The sequence below is a fragment of the Podarcis filfolensis genome, assembly GCF_964270895.1.
Source record: "Podarcis filfolensis genome assembly, chromosome: W".
NCBI lineage: Eukaryota > Metazoa > Chordata > Lepidosauria > Squamata > Lacertidae > Podarcis > Podarcis filfolensis.
In genome coordinates this window covers 3,354,483-3,377,211 of record NC_139619.1, presented here as the reverse complement: position 1 = coordinate 3,377,211, position 22,729 = coordinate 3,354,483, and the positions used below count along the sequence as shown (strand labels likewise).

General features: G+C 42.1%; 1 protein-coding gene across 1 annotated transcript in view; it reads right to left on the bottom strand.

Moving 5' to 3' along the window:
- The window catches only part of LOC310753699 (putative helicase senataxin), a gene marked incomplete at its 3' end in the record, with an annotated part of 215,300 nt that overhangs the window by 141,713 nt on the left and 50,858 nt on the right, over nucleotides 1-22,729 (bottom strand). The window contains exon 6 of the mRNA XM_083595055.1: nucleotides 21,738-21,909. Coding sequence (XP_083451181.1) covers nucleotides 21,738-21,909 — 172 coding nt within the window. The remainder of the gene's footprint in view (nucleotides 1-21,737; nucleotides 21,910-22,729) is intronic.

Genomic DNA, 22,729 nt, shown 5'->3' with positions numbered 1-22,729 from the left:
TATGTTTCTTCTTAGCTTTCCTCTTACCCCCTTGCGCCTCACTGATTGGCGTGCTCCCGCTGGCCGCCGGCTGAGCACTTGGAGGATCCGGTTGCTCCCCCTCGGAGGCGGAACATGCACTGTCCTCTGTTGAGCTGTGCTGAGGGTGCTGTCCCTGAAAGACACTAGGGATATCTGCAGCCAGTGAGAGGGCATTGCCGCTGGTACCTTTGGTAGGCGCCTTCCCCTTACCGGGACCCTTCGCTGGCGCCTTCGCTCTGCCTGCGTTTTGGCTAGCCTTCCTAGCAATGGCTGCCTGGGCACGAGTATTAGGGCGGCTTGCTACTGAGGGCCCAGGATGCGCGCTGACCCCCGGATTTGCCTCAGCACCCTGCTGCCCTTGGATATTCGGGGGCGTATCAGGTATCACGTCTTCTGATGGCTCGGGTGGTGGAAGCGCTAGCGATCCTCTAGACCTGCATTGTCTGTAAAAGGTTTCGAACGCCACAAAAAATTGGGCGAAAGCCTGAGGGTCGCATGGCATGGCAGGTACCTGTTCACCCCCAGCACTATTGGATGCTGGCTGGGAGCCAGAAGTAGATGGCTGCTGGTCACCACCTGAAGCCATTCCTAAAACCAAGGCAAATAACCCACGGTCCAAAGGACAGTTCAGTATGGGCTACACTGACAGCGAATACGCTTCCTTTTCCTCCCCTTTTTAGTTATATTTATTTATTTATTTATTTATTTTTTATTTTTTTAAAAAAAAATTTATTTTTATTTATTTATTTATTTATTTATTTTTATTTTATTTTATTTTATTTATTTTTATTTTATTTTATTTTATTTTATTTTATTTTTATTTTTATTTATTTATTTTTTATTATTATTATTATTATTTTAATTCAAAACTTTCATTGCCGTATTTAGATTAATTTATTTTATTTTATTTATTTATTTATTTTAATATAAAATTTAGCTATATAATTATTTATGCATTTAAATATTTATTCTCCTGCTTATCTATTTGTTTATTTATTCACTTAACATTAAATTTATTTAATTATTTGTTCATTTATTATTAATTTATTATAATACCTGGCAATTATATTTTATATATATTCAACAACCGCAATGGGAAACAGGCAACCCGATCTACCAACAATCACTGGCTGTTGCTGTAAATAAGGGATCTGGAAAAAAAAACAAAAAACAAAAAACTGCAAATATATTTCTTGCCGCTAGATGGCAGTGTTCGCCATGAGTTCGCTTAAACCCACTGCAGAAGACGGGAACCTAGCTCCAACCAACGTAACTAAAAATAGAAATTTGTTGTTCACCAGAATGCGAAATAAACAGTAGCTGCCAAATGCAGATGCGATATATATTAGTATTATCTTCTAGATTTTTACTGATTAGCAGTTAGGAGCGTAAGTATGAGGCTTTTATTATTTATTTATTTATTTATTTATTTAATGGTTAATGCCCAATCCCAGCGAACTGCGCTGGCAGGGGCGCCCCTGCTGGTGTCTTAGAGGCGCGCTGATAGTAAACCCGAGTGTATCAAAGCCTAGAACCACGGGAAATATGTATAAACTCAAAACAAATCCAAGGCAAAGATATTTAAAATTTTAAATGCGGTTGCCAGGCTCTTTTCCCTTAAACAAAATGGCTGCCCTAGCTTCACACGTGGCCTCCCAAAATGGCGACCGGCAGGGGAACAACAGTACTCTGCCCTTACTCAAAATGGCCTCCCTGCCTTCACCACGTGGTGTCGCAACAGTGACGCCCGGTGGCTTCTCAAGCAACCGGCAATGGAAGGAAACCCTCCCCTAAGGCACTACAGCCAAGCTGCAAGCGGCGTACAGGGATTACGCTTAGAAACAAAGCTGGCACAACAGGGGACCCGTATAGGAGAGGCTGAGGGGGGAAGGGATACAGGAAGCAACAAACAAGCGTACCGGGATGACGGCTGGAAGTAAAACCGGCGCAACAAACAGGACCATGCAGGAAAGGGTGGGGGGGGATGGATATTTCAAGCTCACGTTTCAAGCACACGTTACCCTTCTACTTGGCACCCGATCCTCTGCCAATCCTTGCGATCCGCTGGACGTTGTGCCTGCGCTGAATCCGCTCTAAGGACCAGGTAAGCTCCTTTTAGACCCTCGCTTAACTGTGTTGCGAACAGGCACGCTAGGGGTAAAACTGCTCACAAAAATAAAACAAAAGAAGCCCTACAGCCGCAAAAACCACAAACCGCTCAGCTGCTGGGCGAGGGGGAAAAGAGGGCGGTCCCTGGGCGTGCCTGGCCTTAAGTAGCCCAGGCTGCGCCTCCCCTCACCCGCCGATTGGCGGGCTGGGTTGCAGGCACGCCCAGGGATTCCCCAGCTCTCGCGGGGGCAAGGGAAGCCCCCGCGAATGTGGGAGGGCCCTGCCCGCAACACCCTCTCCTCTGCAGGCTCGGAAAGGGCTTTGGACAAGAAAATTGGCTTCCAGGTGGAAAAATCAAAATTAGAAACAGAACTGTTAGAACCCAAAACTAAGATTTTGTCAAGGATGTATAACTTGCTGTTGAAATGGAATACTCAGGATGAAACGGTGAAATCTGCTATGATTAAATGGGCACAAGATGTTGGACACAACATTATGTTTGCTGACTGGGAACAGTTGTGGACCACAGGTATGAAATTTACGGCATGTAATGCCTTAAGAGAGAATATTATGAAAATGATATACAGGTGGTACATGACCCCAGTCAAGCTTGCAAAAATATATCATTTGCCCGATAATAAATGTTGGAAATATAAAGAAACTGAAGGTACATTCTTTTACCTTTGGTGGACGTGCCCAAGAATTAAGGCTTTCTGGGAAATGATCTATAATGAAATGAAAAAGGTATTTAAATATACCTTTCTGAAGAAACCAGAGGCCTTCCTTCTGGGCATTGTCGGCCAATTGGTGCCAAAGAAGGACAGAACTTTCTTTATGTACGCTACAACAGCAGCAAGAATACTTATTGCAAAGTATTGGAAGATCTACCCACTTTGGAAGAATAGCAGATGAAGGTGATGGACTATATGGGATTGGCAGAAATGACTGGCAGAATCCGGGACCAGGGAGAAGAGGCGGTGGAAGAAGATTGGAAGAAATTTAAAGACTATCTACAGAAATATTGTAAAATTAATGAATGTTAGAATGATGTTGGATAGAAATGAAGTGGTTTCCAGCTGTAATGCTTCAAGAATATGGAAAAAGGGTATAAATAGGTTAAAATGATGTTGGATTGGAAATAAGTGGTATTAGTAACAAAGTTAATAAGAATATGCAAAAATGAATTGATAATGGATGAAAATACTGAGTTATAAAATGTTAAGTTATAGAGGTAAGATAAACGAAAGAGGGTAAGGATTTGCTGATTTGATTATTTAAATGGGAATACAAGAAAGGGAGGTGTGAGGAAGTCAAAGAAACAAGCAGATGAGTTTTAAGTTATGAAAAAGAATTGTTTTTAATTTTTTGTATTTTTTCTGTGTGTTTATTCTTATTTTTTTTTTTATTATGTGTTTTTGTATATTTGTTTTTGTAAAATCTTAATAAATATTTCTTTAAAAAAAAAAAATAGACCACCAAGCCAGACTGAAGACTTGGATGACTAGAGCAGATTACCAAACAAACAATAATAATAATAATAATAATAATAATAATAATAATAATAATGATAATAATTTTATTATTTATACCCTGCCCAGTCACTCTGGGTGGCTTACAGCATATATAAAAACATAATAAAACACTAAAAACTTCCTGATACAGGGCTGCCTTCAGATGTCTTCTAGAAGTTGTGTAGATCTTTATCTCCTTGACATCTGAAGGGAGGAGATTCTAAAGGAAGGCACCAACTACTGAGAAGGCCTTCTGACTGGTTCCCTTTAACTTCACTTCTCACAGTGAGGGAACCAGCAGAAGACCCTCGGAAGAGGACCTCAGTGTCCGGGCTGAATGATGGGGGTGGAGACGCTCCTTCAGGTATACTGGGATAAGGTCATTTAGGACTTTAAAGGTCAGCACGAACACTTTGAATTGTGCTCGGAATCGTACTGGGAGCCAGTGAAGATCCTTTAGGACCAGTGTTATATGGTCCTGGCAGCCACTCCCAGTCACAAGACTAGCTGCCGCATTCTGGATTAGCTGTAGTTTCCAAAATAGAGAACTACCGGTACATCCTAGAATCTAATTCACCACACCTCTCCAATAACAAATAAAAAATCTCAGTGCACTGATAACCTTGCTGGAGGTCAATACGGCAGTGAACCAAGCCAAATTAGGGAAATCGCCAGGACCTGATGGACTAATCTGAGATTACCCTCAATGGGGTGCCATGCAGCCTGAAAATGGGGTCCACAAACAGCCTGGCTGTCTCCTCTGCCGACACTGCATGCGAACACGCTACGAAATGGCACATTTTAGTCATCAGATCGACCACTACCATGACCGCTGTCTTTCCCCTTGACTTGGGCAGATCTGTCATAAAATCAATGGACACCACCTCCCAGGGCCTTTCCGGTGTTGGTAAGGGTTCCAGTAACCCTGTGGGGGCAGTCCTCTCCCCCTTTGCCCTCTGGCATCGGTCGCACCCTCGTACATATTCTCGTACGTCCTCCCTCACCTTTGGCCACCAGAATTGCCTGGTAACTAGTAGCATGGTCTTGTGCTGTCCGAAGTGCCCAGCTGTTGGATCAGCTGTTGGATTGTCATGCAGCTGCCTCAGTATTTTGCCCATCAACGTCTCACCTGGTACATACAGCGCCCCCTTGTAGTACAGTAGCCCTTCCTTTTCCTCAAAACCCCCATTGTCTTCCTTTCGACCTCTGAGCTCCCTGATTTTAGTCTGAGCAAACTCATCGTCTCAGGTGAGCCCTGCTAGCTCTCGTTTACCTACCAACGCTCCCCCACACACCCACCAGTCTTCGGGGAACACGTGCCTGGCCTCCGGAGGCCCTTCCCCCTCCATGTATTCCGGTTTCCTGGAGAGTGCATCCGCCCTAACGTTTTCCCCTCCCGGCACGTATTGTATCTCGAAGAAAAACTTGGCGAACGCCTGGGATCATCTGATCTGTCTCTGGTTAAGCACTCGCGCAGTCCGCCAGTATTCCAGGTTCTTGTGGTCTGTTCGGACCTGGATCTTGTGCCGCGCCCCTATCAAGAGGTGTCTCCATTGACGAAATGCCGAGTAAATCGCAAGCAGTTTCCGGTCATACACCGTGTAGTTTTGCTCCGACTTGCTCAGCTTCCGGGAGAAAAAGGCACACGGTCTCCAGTTCTCCTTGGACACGGTTTGCAACAATACTGCTCCAATCGTGGGGTCGGACGCGTCCGTCTCCAGTCTCATGGGCTTCTCCGAGTCCACGTGCAGGAGCTGCTCTTCCGAGGCGAACGCCTTCTTCAATTTCTCAAAGGATTGCTGCGCATCCTCTGTCCATGCGAACTTCTTTTTGCTACCAAGACAATCCGTAATGGGTGCTGTCAAGTGTGCGAAGTTCCTTATGCACTTCCTGTAGAAGTTGCTGAAACCTAGGAACCTCTGCACATCCTTTCGGTTTTTGGGGGCCTTCCATTCCAGCACTGCCTTCACCTTGCCTGGGTCCATGGCCAGTCCCTTGTCTGACAACCTGTATCCTAGGAACTCGACCTCCTGGGCGTGGAATTGGCATTTCTCCAGCTTGACCCACAACTGATGCTTCTTCAATCTCTGTAGCACCTCCCTGACGTCCTTGACGTGTTGCGCTTCATTCTCTGAATAGATTAAGACGTCATCCAAAAAGGCCACGCAATTCTTGTACAGCAGTGGCCCCAACACATGGTGCATGAAGGATTGAAAGCAGGCAGATCCCGATTGTAATCCAAAAGGCATAACTAAATACTCAAAAGCCCCCAGGTGGGTAAACATGGTCGTTTTCCATTCAACCCCCTCCCGTATTCTAATCAGATTGTATGCCCCCCTTAGGTCCACCTTGGTAAAAATCTTTCCCTGCCTCACACGTGTCAGAATATCGTCGATTCTGGGCATTGGGAAAGTCACGGGTTCTGACACCAAATTCAAACGGCGGTAGTCCACCACAAGTCTGGGCTGATTGGTTGATTTTTTGTCCACAAAGAACACTGGACTCCCCCCCACTGCCTTCGATTCCCTTATGAAGCCCCTTTTCAAGTTCTTGTCAATAAACTGCCTCAACTCCTCCATCTCCCGGTCGGACATGGCGTACAGCTTACCCACCGGTAACTGGGCCCCCGGAAGCAGGTTGATTTGGCAGTCATATGGTCTGTGGGGGGCAGTCTATCCGCCGCTCTCTCGCTGAAGACCTCCTTCAAATCTGCATATTGCGGTGGCACCCGTCCCTTTTCCTCCAGGGCCACCCCAGCCACAGTCATTCTTGGTTCCTTTCCTCCCAGGCAGTGTTCTAAACAGTAAGCTGACCCAAAGGTGAGCGACCGCTGATGCCATGACACCACTGGGTCATGTAGTGCCAGCCAGCTCATTCCTAGTATTATTGGGGATCCCACCAGCGTGGCCACGTGAAAGGCCATGGTTTACGTGTGCCTGGAAACACTCATCCGCACTGGCGGTGTCTGGTGTGTCACTTCCCCTCCCAGTAGTTCCCTGCCATCAATGGTGGTCACCTGCAAGGGGAAATCTAGTGGCAACAGGTGGAGCTGGTGCTCCAGAGCGAAGTCTCTACTGAAGAAATTACACGAGCTAACAGAATCCAGCAGCCCATTCACCTTGACTGGGTGCCCATTTGGGAGTTCTAGCACCACTTCAATGGCTAGAGCTGCCTTGGGAGGGTCAGGCCGGGGCACTTCTACTGGTCGCTGGCCTGGCTGCTGCCCCTGCTGGTCGGCAGCCAGGCTTTCTCGTTTCCCTGCACCGGCCCCTCCTCCCCCTTCTCGTTGTGGCCTGCTGTCCCCATCATGCCTTGCCAGGCCTTTCGTTGGGGACAGACCTTTGCAAAATGTCCTGGCCGCTGACAGAGGAAACACTTCTTGATAGTTTTCCACTCCTTCCCCTCCTTTTTCCGGCCTTCATTAGCGTTTGAAACTTCGCGATCGCGCGCGCCATCAATTTCCATTGGCTCTGCCGCCTGGGAAGGCTCCCTCGGCATCTCAGGAATGCGGTTGCCATGGAAACATGCCAAAGGTAATTCCACTGGCACCTTCCTTTGCCAAAGATTTGCCTGGGTCGAATGTAAATTCCATGGACCAATGCCCGCAAGGGGCTCAGACCACAGTGCAAAAATTGGTTATTCAAAATATGGCAGAAGGAAGCAGTGAAGAAAAAACAGCTGACACCTTACCATTATTAGCAGTCTGTCCTGCTGTTCAGAATGCACAGGAACAGAGAGCCCATGAATCATTGCCCTTTGCAGTTTTTAACAAATTGAAGCGAAGTGTGACAGAAAATGGCTTGCATGGCATTCTTGATGGGCTAAGAGCAGCCAGTACTTTACTTCCAAACCTTGAAGCCTCTGAAGTTTCAATGAAACAATTGGCTTATGAAAATGCTGATTGCAAGACTGCTCTTAAAGTGATGTACCAGAAGTCAGAAACAGAGATTGCTCAAATGAGTAAGCCTTGCCAGAATATTGACACCGAGACTCACAAATCTGCCCTCCTAGCAGCAGCTTTGTCTCCTTCAGCTCATCCTGCTAAAGACAGGCAATGCCACGACCGGTGGCCTTCCAGCCTGACTCTAAATGGGAGAACAAAGTCTGTTGTGCCAGCTGATTGTCAGTCTTTTACTGAAGCTAAATTAGAAGCAATAGCTGGCTCTTCTAACACACTTGCTTTTAACACACAGTCTCCTGTGACAAATCTGCGCCATGCCGCTAAGGGCAGTGCTGGTTTGAATCTACTGACAGCAGAACTTGCTACTTTTCAGTTCCAGTTCCCTATGGTGGTTTATAAAATTAAGACATAGCATACAGGTCTGATTTCCACCTCAGACAGTGAGACTCATTCTTCATCGCTATTGCAGACTGTTTTTTCTCCTTTCCTCCCTGAACTTAAAATTCCTAATGAATTTACTTTACAGCAGTTGCAGAGTTTTGGGGTCACTTCATACGCGTGGTTTTCCTTAATACAATATTTTTACCTAATCCTACAGAACTACTTTCCCCCCCAGACGCTGCTGACAGAATAGTGATTTTAGAGTGGCTACTCTCTGATTTGCCTAACACTGGATTTGATATTGCTGTTTGTTATTTGCTTTTTTCTAAAACAGGAGCATGAGTCCCTAATGAGTTCTTCTCTTTTCTATTAGTTTGCATTTACTGACTAACTTGGGATAGTTTATTTTAACCCTCCTAAAGATTCACGCCTAGTTTTAATTCAACAGGTACCCTGAAATTTGGTTTCTGTCCAAAAACAGGTTCCTATTCAACAACTCTAGAGTGTTTTAACGTATAAGGATTCTGAAAATAACTGGCATTTTGTGATTTTTGTGTGAAGTGGGATTTTTTTTATCACGTTTGGCTAATTCCTCTCTTTCTCCTATGCTAGATTTTAATCTACTCTCTTTGTTCTTGACACTGAAATATCTCTTGACAAATAGAACTATGCCTTTCTATGCTGCTCATGTTTACTCTCACGTTTGCTCCCATACAGGATTTCCAAGATGTAATTTCAGAAGGAAATCAACATACTGATTCTGCTCTGAAATCTTTCTGTCCATTATTTTCTAATGTAATTGACAGCCATGCATTTTTTCATCAGGGAACTATGCAGCTGATAAAATATTTTTTTCATTCCTCTGACACAAGCTAAGGATATTGTTGATGGATGTCCTTCCTGCGCTTTAACTTCTGCTAACTTTTTTCCTTTCCTAATAAATTTTCTCCTATGAAATGCCGTTGTAGGAAAGAGGTACCTCTGGAACACCCTCTAGTGACGTACCAGCAGCTCCCCAACCCGTAGTGAGAGGGACCCATTCCTTTGATTACCTGGGGGCAGGATGCCCTACTGTTCTTACTTCCTCAGGTCCTGTGTGGATTCCAAGTCACTGTATCTATCCCTATCGACCCAGACATACGCTGGTACCAAGGCCTGCAGAACCCCATTCCGGACTTTGCAAGGATCATGACCCCAACTCCGCCTCTACAGGCTCAGCAACCCCATGTGAAAGTCCATCGCACCCGTCCTCATCCTTGAAAGGCTGAGGGATGCCCGAAGGTGACATGGGGAATGCTGAAGACCTTGACTTCTGATGCCAGGACACAATTTCAGCATCCTGATGTTCCAGCGGAATCGGAGACTTTTTTCATAGCCTTGATTACTCAGCTAAATATGAACTCTATGCTGATTTTAACACGTATATTATTTGTTTTTTTGATACCTTAGTACTCAATGTATCTATCTTCCCCCTGAAACTTCTTCTAGTCATAGCTATAACTGGTGGATGCGTTTAGCTAAAGTGGCTAACGTCTCTCATTTTTGTCTGAGTGAAACATATGATATGCACACTACCTTAGGAAATTGTATACTCCCTGTTTGTACACAGCCTTTCCATATGGCACATGCCACAAACATGGGAAAGTGTTTTTCTGGCTGGCTTTCTAAAGGTATCATTGGTTATACTAATCTCCATGATTGGGGAACAGTGACACAAAAGTTACCTCTGGATGCAATATTGTTATACACACCTAGAGTTGCAGCACCGCCAGACACCTCTTGTGCTCAGATTGTGAATTGCAGTGAGAAAGCAACTCGCTGTCTGGACACAGGAAGGCCAACTTGGACTTGCTCACGTGTTCAACAGATTACTTTTAATTATGCTCATGTGCGCTTACCAGATAGCTGGTTTTTCACGTGTAATCAAAGAAGTTATAATTAGGGTACATTCCTGCAAATTTATCTGATACTCAGTGCTGCCTCAGCAGACTGACATGGGTCCTGCCTCGTTGCTCAATTTTAGAAAAGAATAGGCAGAGGATGTTACGCTCTCCTTTAGGAATATCTGCTAGACATGATTATGTGATACAAGAACACATACATGAACATGAAGAAAACACAGTACCCCTGCTACCTTAACCTCTACTATCTTAAACTCTTCTTACAAAAAAAAATTAAAATTAAATAAATAAAAAACGGTGAGATACACACTCCTCCCAGAGTCTTGCTTGTTCAAGCCTCTGTGTGTATTTTATTATCAGAGTCTAATCCTTCCTTTGCTTTGGGAACGCCTCATCCAATAGCATATTTAACCAATCTTGAAATACCAAAACAGCGAAGAGCTTTCACTCTGACACCTTATGAGGAGAGAAAATGCCCCTGCAGTTCTGGACACATAGAAACAATTGACCATGTTTTCCTCCACTGCCAGTATTACACAAACATACGTGTTAGTTTTATTCTGCCAATCATACACAAATTCCCAGGACACACAAGGCAGTTCAATATCTCCTTACTGCTCCTTACATACGTCAGAGGATGGTATGTGCCCCACAGGTCTAAAACAAAGGGCTTGATTTACATGTTTTATGTGTTTTTATCCACTGTTTTCATCTGCTTCTATGTTGGTCTGTGATCTATGAAGGGGTGTTAAGGTGCTACACTCAATATGCCAGCAAGTTTGGAAAACTCAGCAGTGGCCAGAGGATTGGAGAAGATCAGTCTACATCCCAATCCCAAAGAAGGGCAGTGCCAAAGAATGCTCCAACTACCACACAATTGCACTCATTTCACACGCTAGCAAGGTTATGCTTAAAATTCTACAAGGAAGGCTCAAGCAGTATGTGGACCAAGAACTCCCAGAAGTGCAAGCTGGATTTCGAAGGGGCAGAGGAACCAGAGACCAAATTGCAAACATGTGTTGGATTATGGAGAAAGCTAGAGAGTTCCAGAAAGACATCTACTTCTGCTTCATTGACTATGCAAAAGCCTTTGACTGTGTCAACCACAGCAAACTATGGCAAGTTCTTAAAGAAATGGGAGTGCCTGATCACCTCATCTGTCTCCTGAGAAATCTCTATGTGGGACAAGAAGCTACAGTTAGAACTGGATATGGAACAACTGATTGGTTCAAAATTGGGAAAGGAGTACGACAAGGCTGTATATTGTCTCCCTGCTTATTTAACTTATATGCAGAATTCATCATGCGAAAGGCTGGACTGGATGAATCCCTAGCCGGAATTAAGATTGCCGGAAGAAATATCAACAACCTCAGATATGCAGATGACACAACCTTGATGGCAGAAAGTGAGGAGGAATTAAAGAACCTTTTAATGAGGGTGAAAGAGGAGAGCGCAAAACATGGTTTGAAACTCAACATCAAAAAAACGAAGATCATGGCCACTGGTCCCATCACCTCCTGGCAAATGGAAGGGGAAGAAATGGAGGCAGTGAGAGATTTTACTTTCTTGGGCTCCATGATCACTGCAGATGGTGACAGCAGTCACGAAATTAAAAGATGCCTGCTTCTTGGGAGAAAAGCAATGACAAACCTAGACAGCATCTTAAAAAGCAGAGACATCACCTTGCCAACAAAGGTCCGTATAGTTAAAGCTATGGTTTTCGCAGTAGTGATGTATGGAAGTGAGAGCTGGACCATAAAGAAGGCTGGTCGCCAAAGAATTGATGCTTTTAAATTCTGGTGCTGGAGGAGACTCTTGAGAGTCCCATGGACTGCAAGAAGATCAAACCTATCCATTCTTCAGGAAATCAGCCCTGAGTGCTCACTGGAAGGACAGATCCTGAAGCTGAGACTCCAATACTTTGGCCACCGCATGAGAAGAGAAGACTCCCTGGAAAAGACCCTGATGTTGGGAAAGATGGAGGGCACAAGGAGAAGGGGACAACAGAGGACGAGATGGTTGGACAGTGTTCTCGAAGCTACTAACATGAGTTTGACCAAACTGTGGGAGGCAGTGGAAGACAGGAGTGCCTGGCGTGCTCTGGTTCATGGGGTCACGAAGAGTCGGACACGACTAAACGACAAAACAACAACAACAATGTTGGTCTACTGCAGTGATTTCAAACAATGTGCTGTGACACCCTGGGGTGCCTTGGATGATGGTCAGGGGTGCAGAGAGCAACATGGGCCTCTATCCCTCTTTCCTTCACTCCCTCGCATCTCTGCCTCCCATAGGCTTGCAGAGCTGTTTGTTGCAGCAGCCCTGGCTACAAGCTCCCCAGGCAAATGGTGCCTCTGGAGCTAGCCGGGGGGTACTTCCCAGGCCTCTGTGGGGCAGTGTGAGAAGGCATCTCTCTTTGCGGCAGGGGGGCAGCTCAAAGACCGGGGCGGCAGCAGCAGCTGCCTGGAGAACTCCCAAGGAGAGGGGAAAGGAGGCTGAGGGAACACTCCACAAGGGAGGGTGTTTGAAAAAGGGTGAGAGGCTGCCGGCTCTGCAGACAAGGGGTGACATAGCTGGGGTCCTGAGGACTTCTGGTCTTGGGAAGGAGGCGTGAGCAGGCACGCTGAGAAGCTCCGCAGCGTGAATGCAAGGAGAAGCATAAATTAAAGGTGATTAAAACCTATTTAAGGATTTATGGACTGGAGGAAGGTTGTGGAGGGAACTTAAGAACAATTATATCTGAGCTTATCAGCATTTTAGCAGCTGGGCAATATCAAATGTCAAAAAGACGCGGAGGGCTTGCTGAGGGCTAGAAGAGCATGTCAAAAAAATAATACAGTCTCAAAACAAACGAAGCGAGACGCATCAGCTCTAACTCCCCCAAAAGCCACAAAAAGAAAGAAAAGCTTTGACAAAAGAGCAATGGAAATGCAGGAAGGCCAAATAATGTCAGAGTCACATGAGATGATTCACTTATTACGGTCTATTAAAGAAGACATTGGGGAGCTTAAGACAGAAATGTCAGCGATTAAACAGGATACATCACAAATGAGAATAGATCTACAAGTTTTAACATCTCATATGAACACACTTGAACAGTGTGTTAATGTCTTGGAGAAAATATCATTTGCAACACAAAGCCTGATGGACAAATGCTTACTCCAGTTGGAATCTGATATCGAAGGAAAAACCTTAAAATTTTAGGTCTTAAAAACCTTCCTCCTGAAGGAATTCAGGTAATTGAATATATAGAGAGCTGTTTAACGGAAATGCTGGAGCTACAGCTGGATTTAAAGGTGGAGATAAATGGTGTTAAAAGTTTTCCACCGAAAACCAAGAAAGCAAGAGGGGAAACATATATAACAATAATTCAATTTGCGCGCACAAGGATGCGAGATTATATCCTTAAAACTTTCCGGGAAAAGTCGAATGCTAAACCCCTTGAATGGAGGGGAAATATAATTTCTATTTTCCCGGACTATGCTCCAATGGTGGCAGAAAAGAGACGATTATTTGCTCCTGCTCACAAGCTAGCAAGGGAATTAAAAATACAACACTTTACAATATTCCCAGCTACTTTCTGCTTAAAGATAAATGATGAACTGCGCCGTTTTCAAAACCATGATAATGCGATATCCTACCTCCAAGCAATAAATTGTGGATAAAGAGCCATGGTGAAGGGTAGGGGGGCTTTTCCTTTTTCTCCTACTCTAATTGAAAATGGTGTGGGGTAATGCCCTCCATTTTGAAGCTCTTCTTTGGCCCGACCTTTCTGCTTGAAGAACCTCCAACTCATGTTGACTCACCATCTGAACAAAGTATCTTTGGCATAGAGCCATGAAACTCTAGATATATTAGTAATTTAATAATGGTGGAATTCTATATACCCTCGGGTTAATAGTCAACTGGTTTTATACCACTATTAAAGTCGAAATGCCGTGGAAATATTGATTTGTCATTCAATAAGTCTCAAACCATGTAATTATATGTTGTTTACTTATGTATATACCGTATTTTTCGCTCCATAGGGTGCACTGGATCATAGGTCGCACCTAGTTTGGGGAGGAGGAAAAGAAGAAAAAATTATTCTGAATCCCAGAAGCCAGAACACCAAGAGGGATCTGGCTTCTGGGATACCGTGTGGCTGTTCTGGCTTCTGGGATAACCGCGCCAAGCCTCTTCAGGGCAGCGGGATGAAGGCTTCCCCTGCCCGAAGAGCCTGTGCAGGGCTAAGACAGAAGCCAGGACAGGCGCGTCCCTTCTCTTCCTCCTCCGGCTTCGCATGACAGGCGCGTCGCTCAAGGGGCGCTGCGCAGAGAGGGAGAAGGCGCAGCGCCCCTTCAGCGAAGCTGGAGAAGGAACAGAAGGAAACCCTTCTGTTCCTCCTCCGGCTTCCAGGTCAGGTGCGTCGCCGCGAAGCCAAGGAGCCTGCATTCACTCCATAGGACGCACACACATTTCCCCTTCATCTTTGGAGGGGAAAATGTGCGTCCTATAGAGCGAAAAATACGGTAAGCTGATAATCAAAAGGGGGAAATGAAGCAAATCGACAATTCCTTTAAATCCTTATGTGCTAAGTCAAAAGCTCCCAACCATTATATTGGTGAAATTAGGAACTTGAAGGGGTGAATGTTTGCGTCTTCTACAGAGCGGAAGTCATGCATTTTTTCTTTTTTCTTTTGTTATCTATTTGTGTTTTATTGTTAAGTGTGAGGAGAACCTGAGCTTACAGGGTTAAACAGCTCAGTTCGTATGTCCTGCCTTCTGAGGGGGCGGAGAGATCCTACGTCACACATCCGGGATCTGTTTCTTTGTTCTGTTATTCTGGTTTCATTTTTGTACGGAACAGAGATGTACTTTTTACCAGACACTGGATGATGATTTATACTGCTGTAAATAAACACTTCTAGATTAGAGAAGCTGACTGGACTTTTGATTTATGCACACTAAAGGCAAGCACAGAGGGCAGAAGGCTAAAAGGCTAAATACGCTGTGTTTACTCTGCTGTGCTCAGAGGTCCGGGGAAAGCAGATATGAACCACGGAAGCCTGCAGGACCTTTACCCTGAGCAATATTTCACACTAAGTAGTTTTCTTTTTCCCTTTTTATCGTTAGTACTGTTACTATTATTATAAATTGTTGGTCATTTGTATATATTTGTGCCTACCTTTTCAGAACTCTTCCTATTTGTAGCTAGAGCTATTTCCTAGTTTCCTCTCTTTTCTCTCTCTAACCCTCTTTGAATATTTTCAGATACTAATTATTTGATTGGAAATACTTAAAATTTAATTACAGGGTGTATTAAATTGATCGGGTAGTATCTGCTCTCTATATATTTAGATATGTAAGAAGGTGAATTAACTTTGTTTCACAATCCATATGTTAAATACAAGCACGGTTAATAGATGTCTCTAATTAGAGTGATAATAATTTGCAACATATTTGGTTCATACTGAGCCTTCCCAAGACTTTGCCAAAGATAAAAATAGAGGACAAGAGACCCTATAGATAAAAGCTGCAATTTATAATATGAGAATTATAGGTATGGATGCCAAGGGATTAAAGGAAAGGAAAAAACAGATCCTAACACTTAACTATTTTCAGTCATTAAAGGCTGATATAGGACTATTACAAGAAACACATTTGACAGAACAAGGGGCACAAACTTTGAAAAGTCAATGGGTAAAAGAAGTTTTTTCAACAAATCTAGATGAAAATGCAAAGGGAGTCACGATTCTATTTAGGAAAGGCTGGTCTTATGAAACGCAAGATATAATAAGAGAGGAAGATGGTCAGTGTTTAATAACTGCAATTAAAACAGAAGGGATAGAAATAGCAATAGTCGATGTCTATGCCCCTAATACCGATGACCATTAAGTTTATTCACAACTGTTTTAAGAGATTAAGCTCTTTGTCGTATCAGTATCTGATAATTGGTGGAGACTTTAATGAAATTTTAGACCCGCAGATGGACGCCACTTCTACAGCTAGGAAAAAAATGACAAAGGTTAGAGAGAGACAATTAATTATTATATGATATACTGGAATTTAGTGGATTCATGGAGACTACACCATCCTAAGGAAAAATCCTATACATATTTTGCAGGAATTCACAATACCCAGCACAGAATTGATTTTTTTTTTAACATCAGCATCACTACACTCCTTTACTAGCCAATGTGACATTGATATTCCCATTATAGCTGATCACTCAGCAGTAATATTGGAATGTAATCTATCCAATACCCAGGAAGGTATGAGGAGATGGTATCTTAATATATCATTACTAAATGATAAAAACTTCATTCAATATATAACGCAAGATACGCGAATATATTTTAAAAATAACTCCAAATCATTAACGCCAAGACTGAAGGAATGGGAAGGCTACAAAGCTTATATCAGAGGGAAGAAAATATCTTTCTCTGCCAACAAGGTCAAGATGCAAAAATTAAAAGAAAATAACCTAAAAAAACCTTTTAAAACATTATGGGGAAATATGGCAAATAACCCATCTAGGGTTACATATGAAAGAATACAACAACAAACACTAGAACTGAATAATATACTAGCTAAAAAAATTGAGTTCAGCTTATTATGTCTAAGACAAACATATTGGGAACAGGGAGAAAGACCGACAAAAATTCTAGCTAATCATCTAAAGCAGAAGAAAATGAACCAAATAATACCTTTAATAAGAAAGGGGGGAAAATCACAGCGACCTCATCAACAGATATAAATAACAATTTTTTTTAATTCTACAAAAAGCTATATGAAGGGCCAGAAAATATACCAGAGGATGAGGTGGAAAACTTTTTTCAGGATATTAAACTACCAACCATTGAAGAATATCACAAAGATATGCTATCAGCCCCCCTGATATTGAGAATGAAATAGAAACAATGGGTAATGGAAAATCACCTGGACCAGATGGTTTTCCTATAGAATAGTATAAAATATTCAAAAATTTATTAGTCCCCAGACTTCTAGAAGTTTATGAGGAAACAATATGAGTTTATGAGGTATAAAGGTGTCTATGCTGCAACATTTAATGAAGCTTTAATAATAATTATACCAAAACCTAACAAAGACCCCACTGAATGTGCAAATTACAGACCAATTTCATTAATGAATGTCGATGCAAAGATTCTGAATGCAATACTGGCTGAAAAATTACAAAAAGTCATCCAAGACTTGGTACTTAATAATCAAACAGATTTTATAAAAACAAGACAAGCCACAGATAATGTAAGATTAACAATAGATTTGATAAATTTAAAGAGCAAGAGAAGTTTATGATAATGTCACTAGATGCAGAAAAGGCTTTTGATAGAATCTATAAAGAATTCATAGGGATTGTGTTATGTAAATTTGGCTTCCCTACAGAATACTGTAACTGGACTAAAATGATTTACAAAAATCCAACATCTCGGACTGTTACAAATAGTAGAATATCTAATGTGATTAATCTAAAACGAGGAACAAGACAAGGATGCCCTCTGTCTCCGTTACTATTTAATCTATGCCTGGAACCACTAACAAGAGTAATAATTCAAGATGAGCATATCAAGGAGGTAAAACACAACAAAGAAAATTACAAAATTGTATTATTTGCAGATGACATCCTTCTATTTATTACAAAACCAGAAGATACAATTCCAATAATTATGGAGAAAATAAAAACCTTTGGCTGAATATTGGGCTATTCCATAAATTGGACAAAATCAGAGATTTTGCCAATAGGGCATTGTATACAAATAGGCTACATTGTATAAAAACCATCCATTTTGGATGTGCAAAGACTTTATTAAATATTTGGGCATAATGATTTCATCAGATGTTAACCAAATCGTAAAATTACATTTGAATCAAATTATTAAAAAAAATAAAAATATTTTGATATTGAAAGGTGGGGACCTCCAAACCTTTCCCTTTGGGGAAAGGTTAATGTCCTCAAAATGACTATTGTTCCAAAGCTTTTATACATTCTTAGAGGATTACCAATATATATTCCCAACTTATATTTTCAAAAAATAAATCAAATATTTAGATTGTGCCTGTGGGGTACAAAGCCACCAAAAATATCATTACATAAAATGCAACTTCCAACTAAGGAAGGTGGTTTTGGACTCCCAAATCTGGAATTATATCACCAGGCCTACCTGCTGAGCAAGACAAATTGTTGGAGAGCAAGCAGGAATCCCAGTTGGGCTACTCTCAAATATAGTTTCATTGAATCTCTTGTGGGGTGGACCAATCTCAGCTACAACTATAAGAAATATCCCATTAATCTGGAGACTATTAAAGCACCCATAAAAATTTAGATGAACATATATAAAAATAATAAGGATGACCCTTACCAGCATGAGAAATTAACAATATGGGCCAACCCAAAACTAAAAATTGGAAATCAAGTACAGTGGTACCTCGGGTTACAGACGCTTCAGGTTACAGACTCCGCTAACCCAGAAATAGTACTTCAGGTTAAGAACTTTGCTTCAGGATGAGAACAGAAATCGTGTGGCGGCAGCGGGAGGCCCCATTAGCTAAAGTGGTACCACAGGTTAAGAACAGTTTCAGGTTAAAAACGGACCTCCGGAACAAATTAAGTCCCTAACCCAAGGTACCACTGTAATAATTTGGCAAAACTGGATGAAAAAGGTATTTTGACACTGAATCAATTAATTGATGAGAACAGAACTACAAATTTGTGGAATATAAGACTTTGCAGGTAAAGTATGGATTAACCAGTATGTTGGAAAAGCAGTTTGGCCCTGATGCTATAGCAGCATCAGAAACACCCATGCTGTTACAAGATTTAATCTCGGCAACAAAAACAAAAAATCCTACACTTGCCCTATATAAAACTTTACTTAACAGGAAGAAATACGATTTAGAATATGAAAGACAAAAATGGAGTAAAGAGCTAGGAGTACAGATAGCAAATGATATAATAATAGTAATAAATTTTATTTATACCCTGCCCTCCCCGGCCAGAGCCGGGCTCAGGGCAGCTAACATCAATAAAATTTCAGTAAATAATAAGGGAAAAAAAGAAAAGGCTTCTGGTTGGCCGCACGATTAATGGCGGATGGGAGCTCTTTCGGAAGAAAGAGCCCCAGCGTTTTGAAGATTGGGGTGACCGCGAGAGTGTCGCGGAGCCCCCAAAAAACCCCAGATCGGGCTTTCTGAGGACCTGGTGTTCTGGCAGCTACCCTTAGTGACTCCTCTGCTCCCCGGTAAGCTCTAATAAGAGCCCCGAGAGCGAGCGGGGTTGGAGACGCGGGTACTGTGGAATTTACTCACTTTCTTCATAGCGCGAAGCTCCAAGTCCGGCAATTGTGAGCGACCAATTTCTCCGACCAAATTATCAAGGATTGGACAATTGTGAGTAAAAAAGATTTTAATTTGGACAGTTAATTGGAACGAAAGGGATTTAAATTACGGAGGTTGATCCCTTTCTGCTGAAGTAAAAGTGAAAGCAGTTACCGCTGACCGAAGCCGTAACTTTAAAAGACTTGTCAAAACTTCCAAGGAAATATGTCAAACCCCTCTTTCTGCAGGGGGAAGGGGGGAGAATTTGATTGATTTGAGACCCTGCTTGAGATAGACTTGACAGTGGATTAGACTCTTTCTTTTTAGAAGCGGTTCTCCCGGCAGGGGAAGGCTAGACTCCATTATTATGTCACAAAGGGAGCAGATACATTCAACTTTCGTTTTCCTCTTTGGGGATTACAAAGTAACTGCTGCTATCTGAGATTGTTAAAATAGCACACAGAGTTTCTTTTACCCTCCTTGAACTGGATATAAGTGTTTGAACTAATTTTGTGGTTCCAATAAAATAAAATAAAATAAAATAAAATAAAATAAAATAAAATAAAATAAAATAAAATAGGAAAGAGAATAAGACTTTGAAAGAGGGAAGCTGTTGGGCTGCCTGCTGCTGCCTGCGCACTAAAAATCTGGTGGACTCTGACTGGGTGAGCTGACCTTGAAACTTTGGAATAGCTATGGCTAATGGGGTAGATAAGTCTGAGAAAAGTAAAAGTAAAGATAGAAGACCTTCTAAAGCACCAACTTTTGAAGAGTCGGTGATGCAAATGTTAACAGACATAAGAGCAGGTGTGAGAGGAACTCAGCAGACTGTACAGGAGTTGAAACAAGAATTTGTAGATGTGAAAAAAGGCATTCAAGAGGTCAGGGAGGAAGTTGCTGCAGACGAAACAAGACTGAGGGAATTGGAAACAGTGAGAGTGCCTGACGTGGAGAAGATTCAACAGGATGCGCTCAATGCAATTGCTTTTTTACAGGTGAAGGAACGGGAGAATCAACTGAGAATAAGAGGCGCACCCCAATTGGAACAAGATAATCTTAAGGATTGACATTGGGTCTACATTACAAAAAAAGCTTGAAGATTAAAGATAAGCCAATTGTTTTGTTTAAGGAGATTCCAAAGCATTTTTTGAACCTAAGGAATAACTACGCAGACTTGGCTGGAACTCTGAGAAGGAAGAACATCTTTTTTAGGTGGGAATTTCCAGAAGGCCTCTCCTTTAAATTTCAAGGAAGGAAACAAAGAATTAGGACCGTCGAAGAAAAAACAAGGTTCCTGGGAGAAAATGCCAAGGATCTGGGATTGGAAAGTGAGCAGATGCCAGGGGCAGGCGCAGGAGCTCCTGAATAGTTTAAGATGGTATTGAGAATATATTCATGGAATGTTAATGGTTTGAACTCACGACCAAAAAGGAACCAAGTATATCATGTGTTAGCAAAACAGAATTTGGACATAATTTGTTTGCAAGAAACTCATGTTACTAGATTACACAGAAAAGTCCTTCAGAATAAGAGACTTGGTCAAGAATTCATTTCATCTGACAAAGTGAAGAAAAGAGGAGTGGTCGTTTACGTGAAAGAAAAATGGAATCCCAAAATGATGTTCAAAGATGAGGGAAGATATATTGCAGTAGAAATCAATGCACAAGGCGAAAAATATTTGCTGTTGGGAATTTATGCACCAAATGATGGCAAAGCAGAATTTTTTAAGAACTTGGAAACAAGACTTCTGGACTATTTGGATTTATAAATTGATTTTGATGGGGGACCTGAATGGAGTTGCATCAACGCTTATGGATAAAACACAGACACAGAAAGTAATGAATGCTGGCAGATTACCAAAGTTTTTTTTTTGACCTGTCAGACATATGGAGAGCGAGAAATCCAACTGAAAAAGACTTCACATTCTATTCAGATACAAATCAAACAGAAGTGGGGTGCTTCTTGCCCCCATCTTTGGACAGTGTCCTTCTGGCCCCATTAAGACTTCCTCTAAGTCATTTCTAAAAAGATTAAACAATGGGGGGGGGGCAGAATACAATCCTATCTGACCCCTCTTAACATTGTGATTTTGTTAGAGAGTTGCCCCAGCAACCTACATGTTGCTATCACTATATAAGGCTTTTAACAGGTATAGGAGTCTCTTGTCCTCCATCACTGAATACAACTTTGACCATAATTTGGATCTAGGGATGGAGTCAAAGGCAGATTTTAGGTCCATAAAGGCCATATATAAATGGCCTTGGAGTGGTCCTAGTATATTTCTCTGCTAGGTGTGACAGCACAAGACAGTGGTCAGATGTTGAGTACTTCGTACAGAAAGCAGTCTTGGCTTCAGAGGTTATCAAGAAATGTTGCTAATTTAAAGCAAAAAAATGGGCATATAATTTCCCCATTATGGAAAGCAAACTAATTGGCCTGTAGTTGCCAAGATCTATAGGTTGTCCTTTCTTGTAAATTGGGACCACAATTGTATACTTCCAGCTAACCGGGATTTTACCTGAATTATTTACCTCTGTGAAAAGAGAAGGTGCAAACTGCTGTATTTTAAAAATAATAATAAAAGGATAAAGGACCAACCTGATGCAACTTTGGCGAATAGTCTCTCTTGCTTTCTGATAGCTCGCATTGTTGACAATAGTTTGAAATGCCTGGATTGGATCAATGACCTGTCCCCATACTTTAGACCCAAGCTTATCCAGGATCACCATGAAACAATGGAGCGCAGGCCAGAAAGGATTGATGCTTTCATCTAAAAAAAACCCCAACAAATCAAAACATGCTTAGATGGGAAATAGCACTTAGAAGACAATAAAAACATGTAAATTTAAAAACAGTAAAGAAAAACTTGTTGGGTACAAGAGAAAAAATGTAAAAATCCAGTATCAGGCAACACCTTTTATCCAGACCAACCAAAACTTCCAAAAAATAAGTGAACAAGTTCTTTGGAAGGCTCCATCAGGTTGAATTTCAACCGAGGATCATTCCACGCCAAATCACAAATCACCTGATTTTAATATTTGACCGTGCTCTCACGACTCAGATGTTCTTCAGTTTTTTTTATGTGTCATGGTACTGCCGGAGAATGCCAGGGAGGAGCAGGAACAGGCAGAGGGAGGTGGGCAGGAAGTGGTGATTGAGTGATCAGAGTGATCTGATCTCTGAGTGATCAGAGGTACTTATTGCGAAGAGCATTCACAAGCCATCACCACTATGAGATAACCTCAAATAATTTTTTAAAGATTTTTTGGTCCAAAATTGGGCACAGGAGATTTTTTTGAAAATTTCAATTTTTGTGCGATTTAGGCTAAGGCAATTTCTGTGTCAGTTTAGAAAAAACCTCCTGTTTCGCTTATTTTTCAACCGATTGGGCTTATTTTGGTATCAAAATAAAGCTAATTGTGGTCTCTTTCAAACTAAGGTATAAAAATGGTATTAGGTGCCACAGAAAAAGGTCACCAATCATTCAAAGTGATTTTTTGTCATTTTATTCCCGGTATGTTCAATAAGCCATAGCGCACAAACCACAACTAACACGTGCATCATACTTTTGTTGTAGAATGGGCTAACCA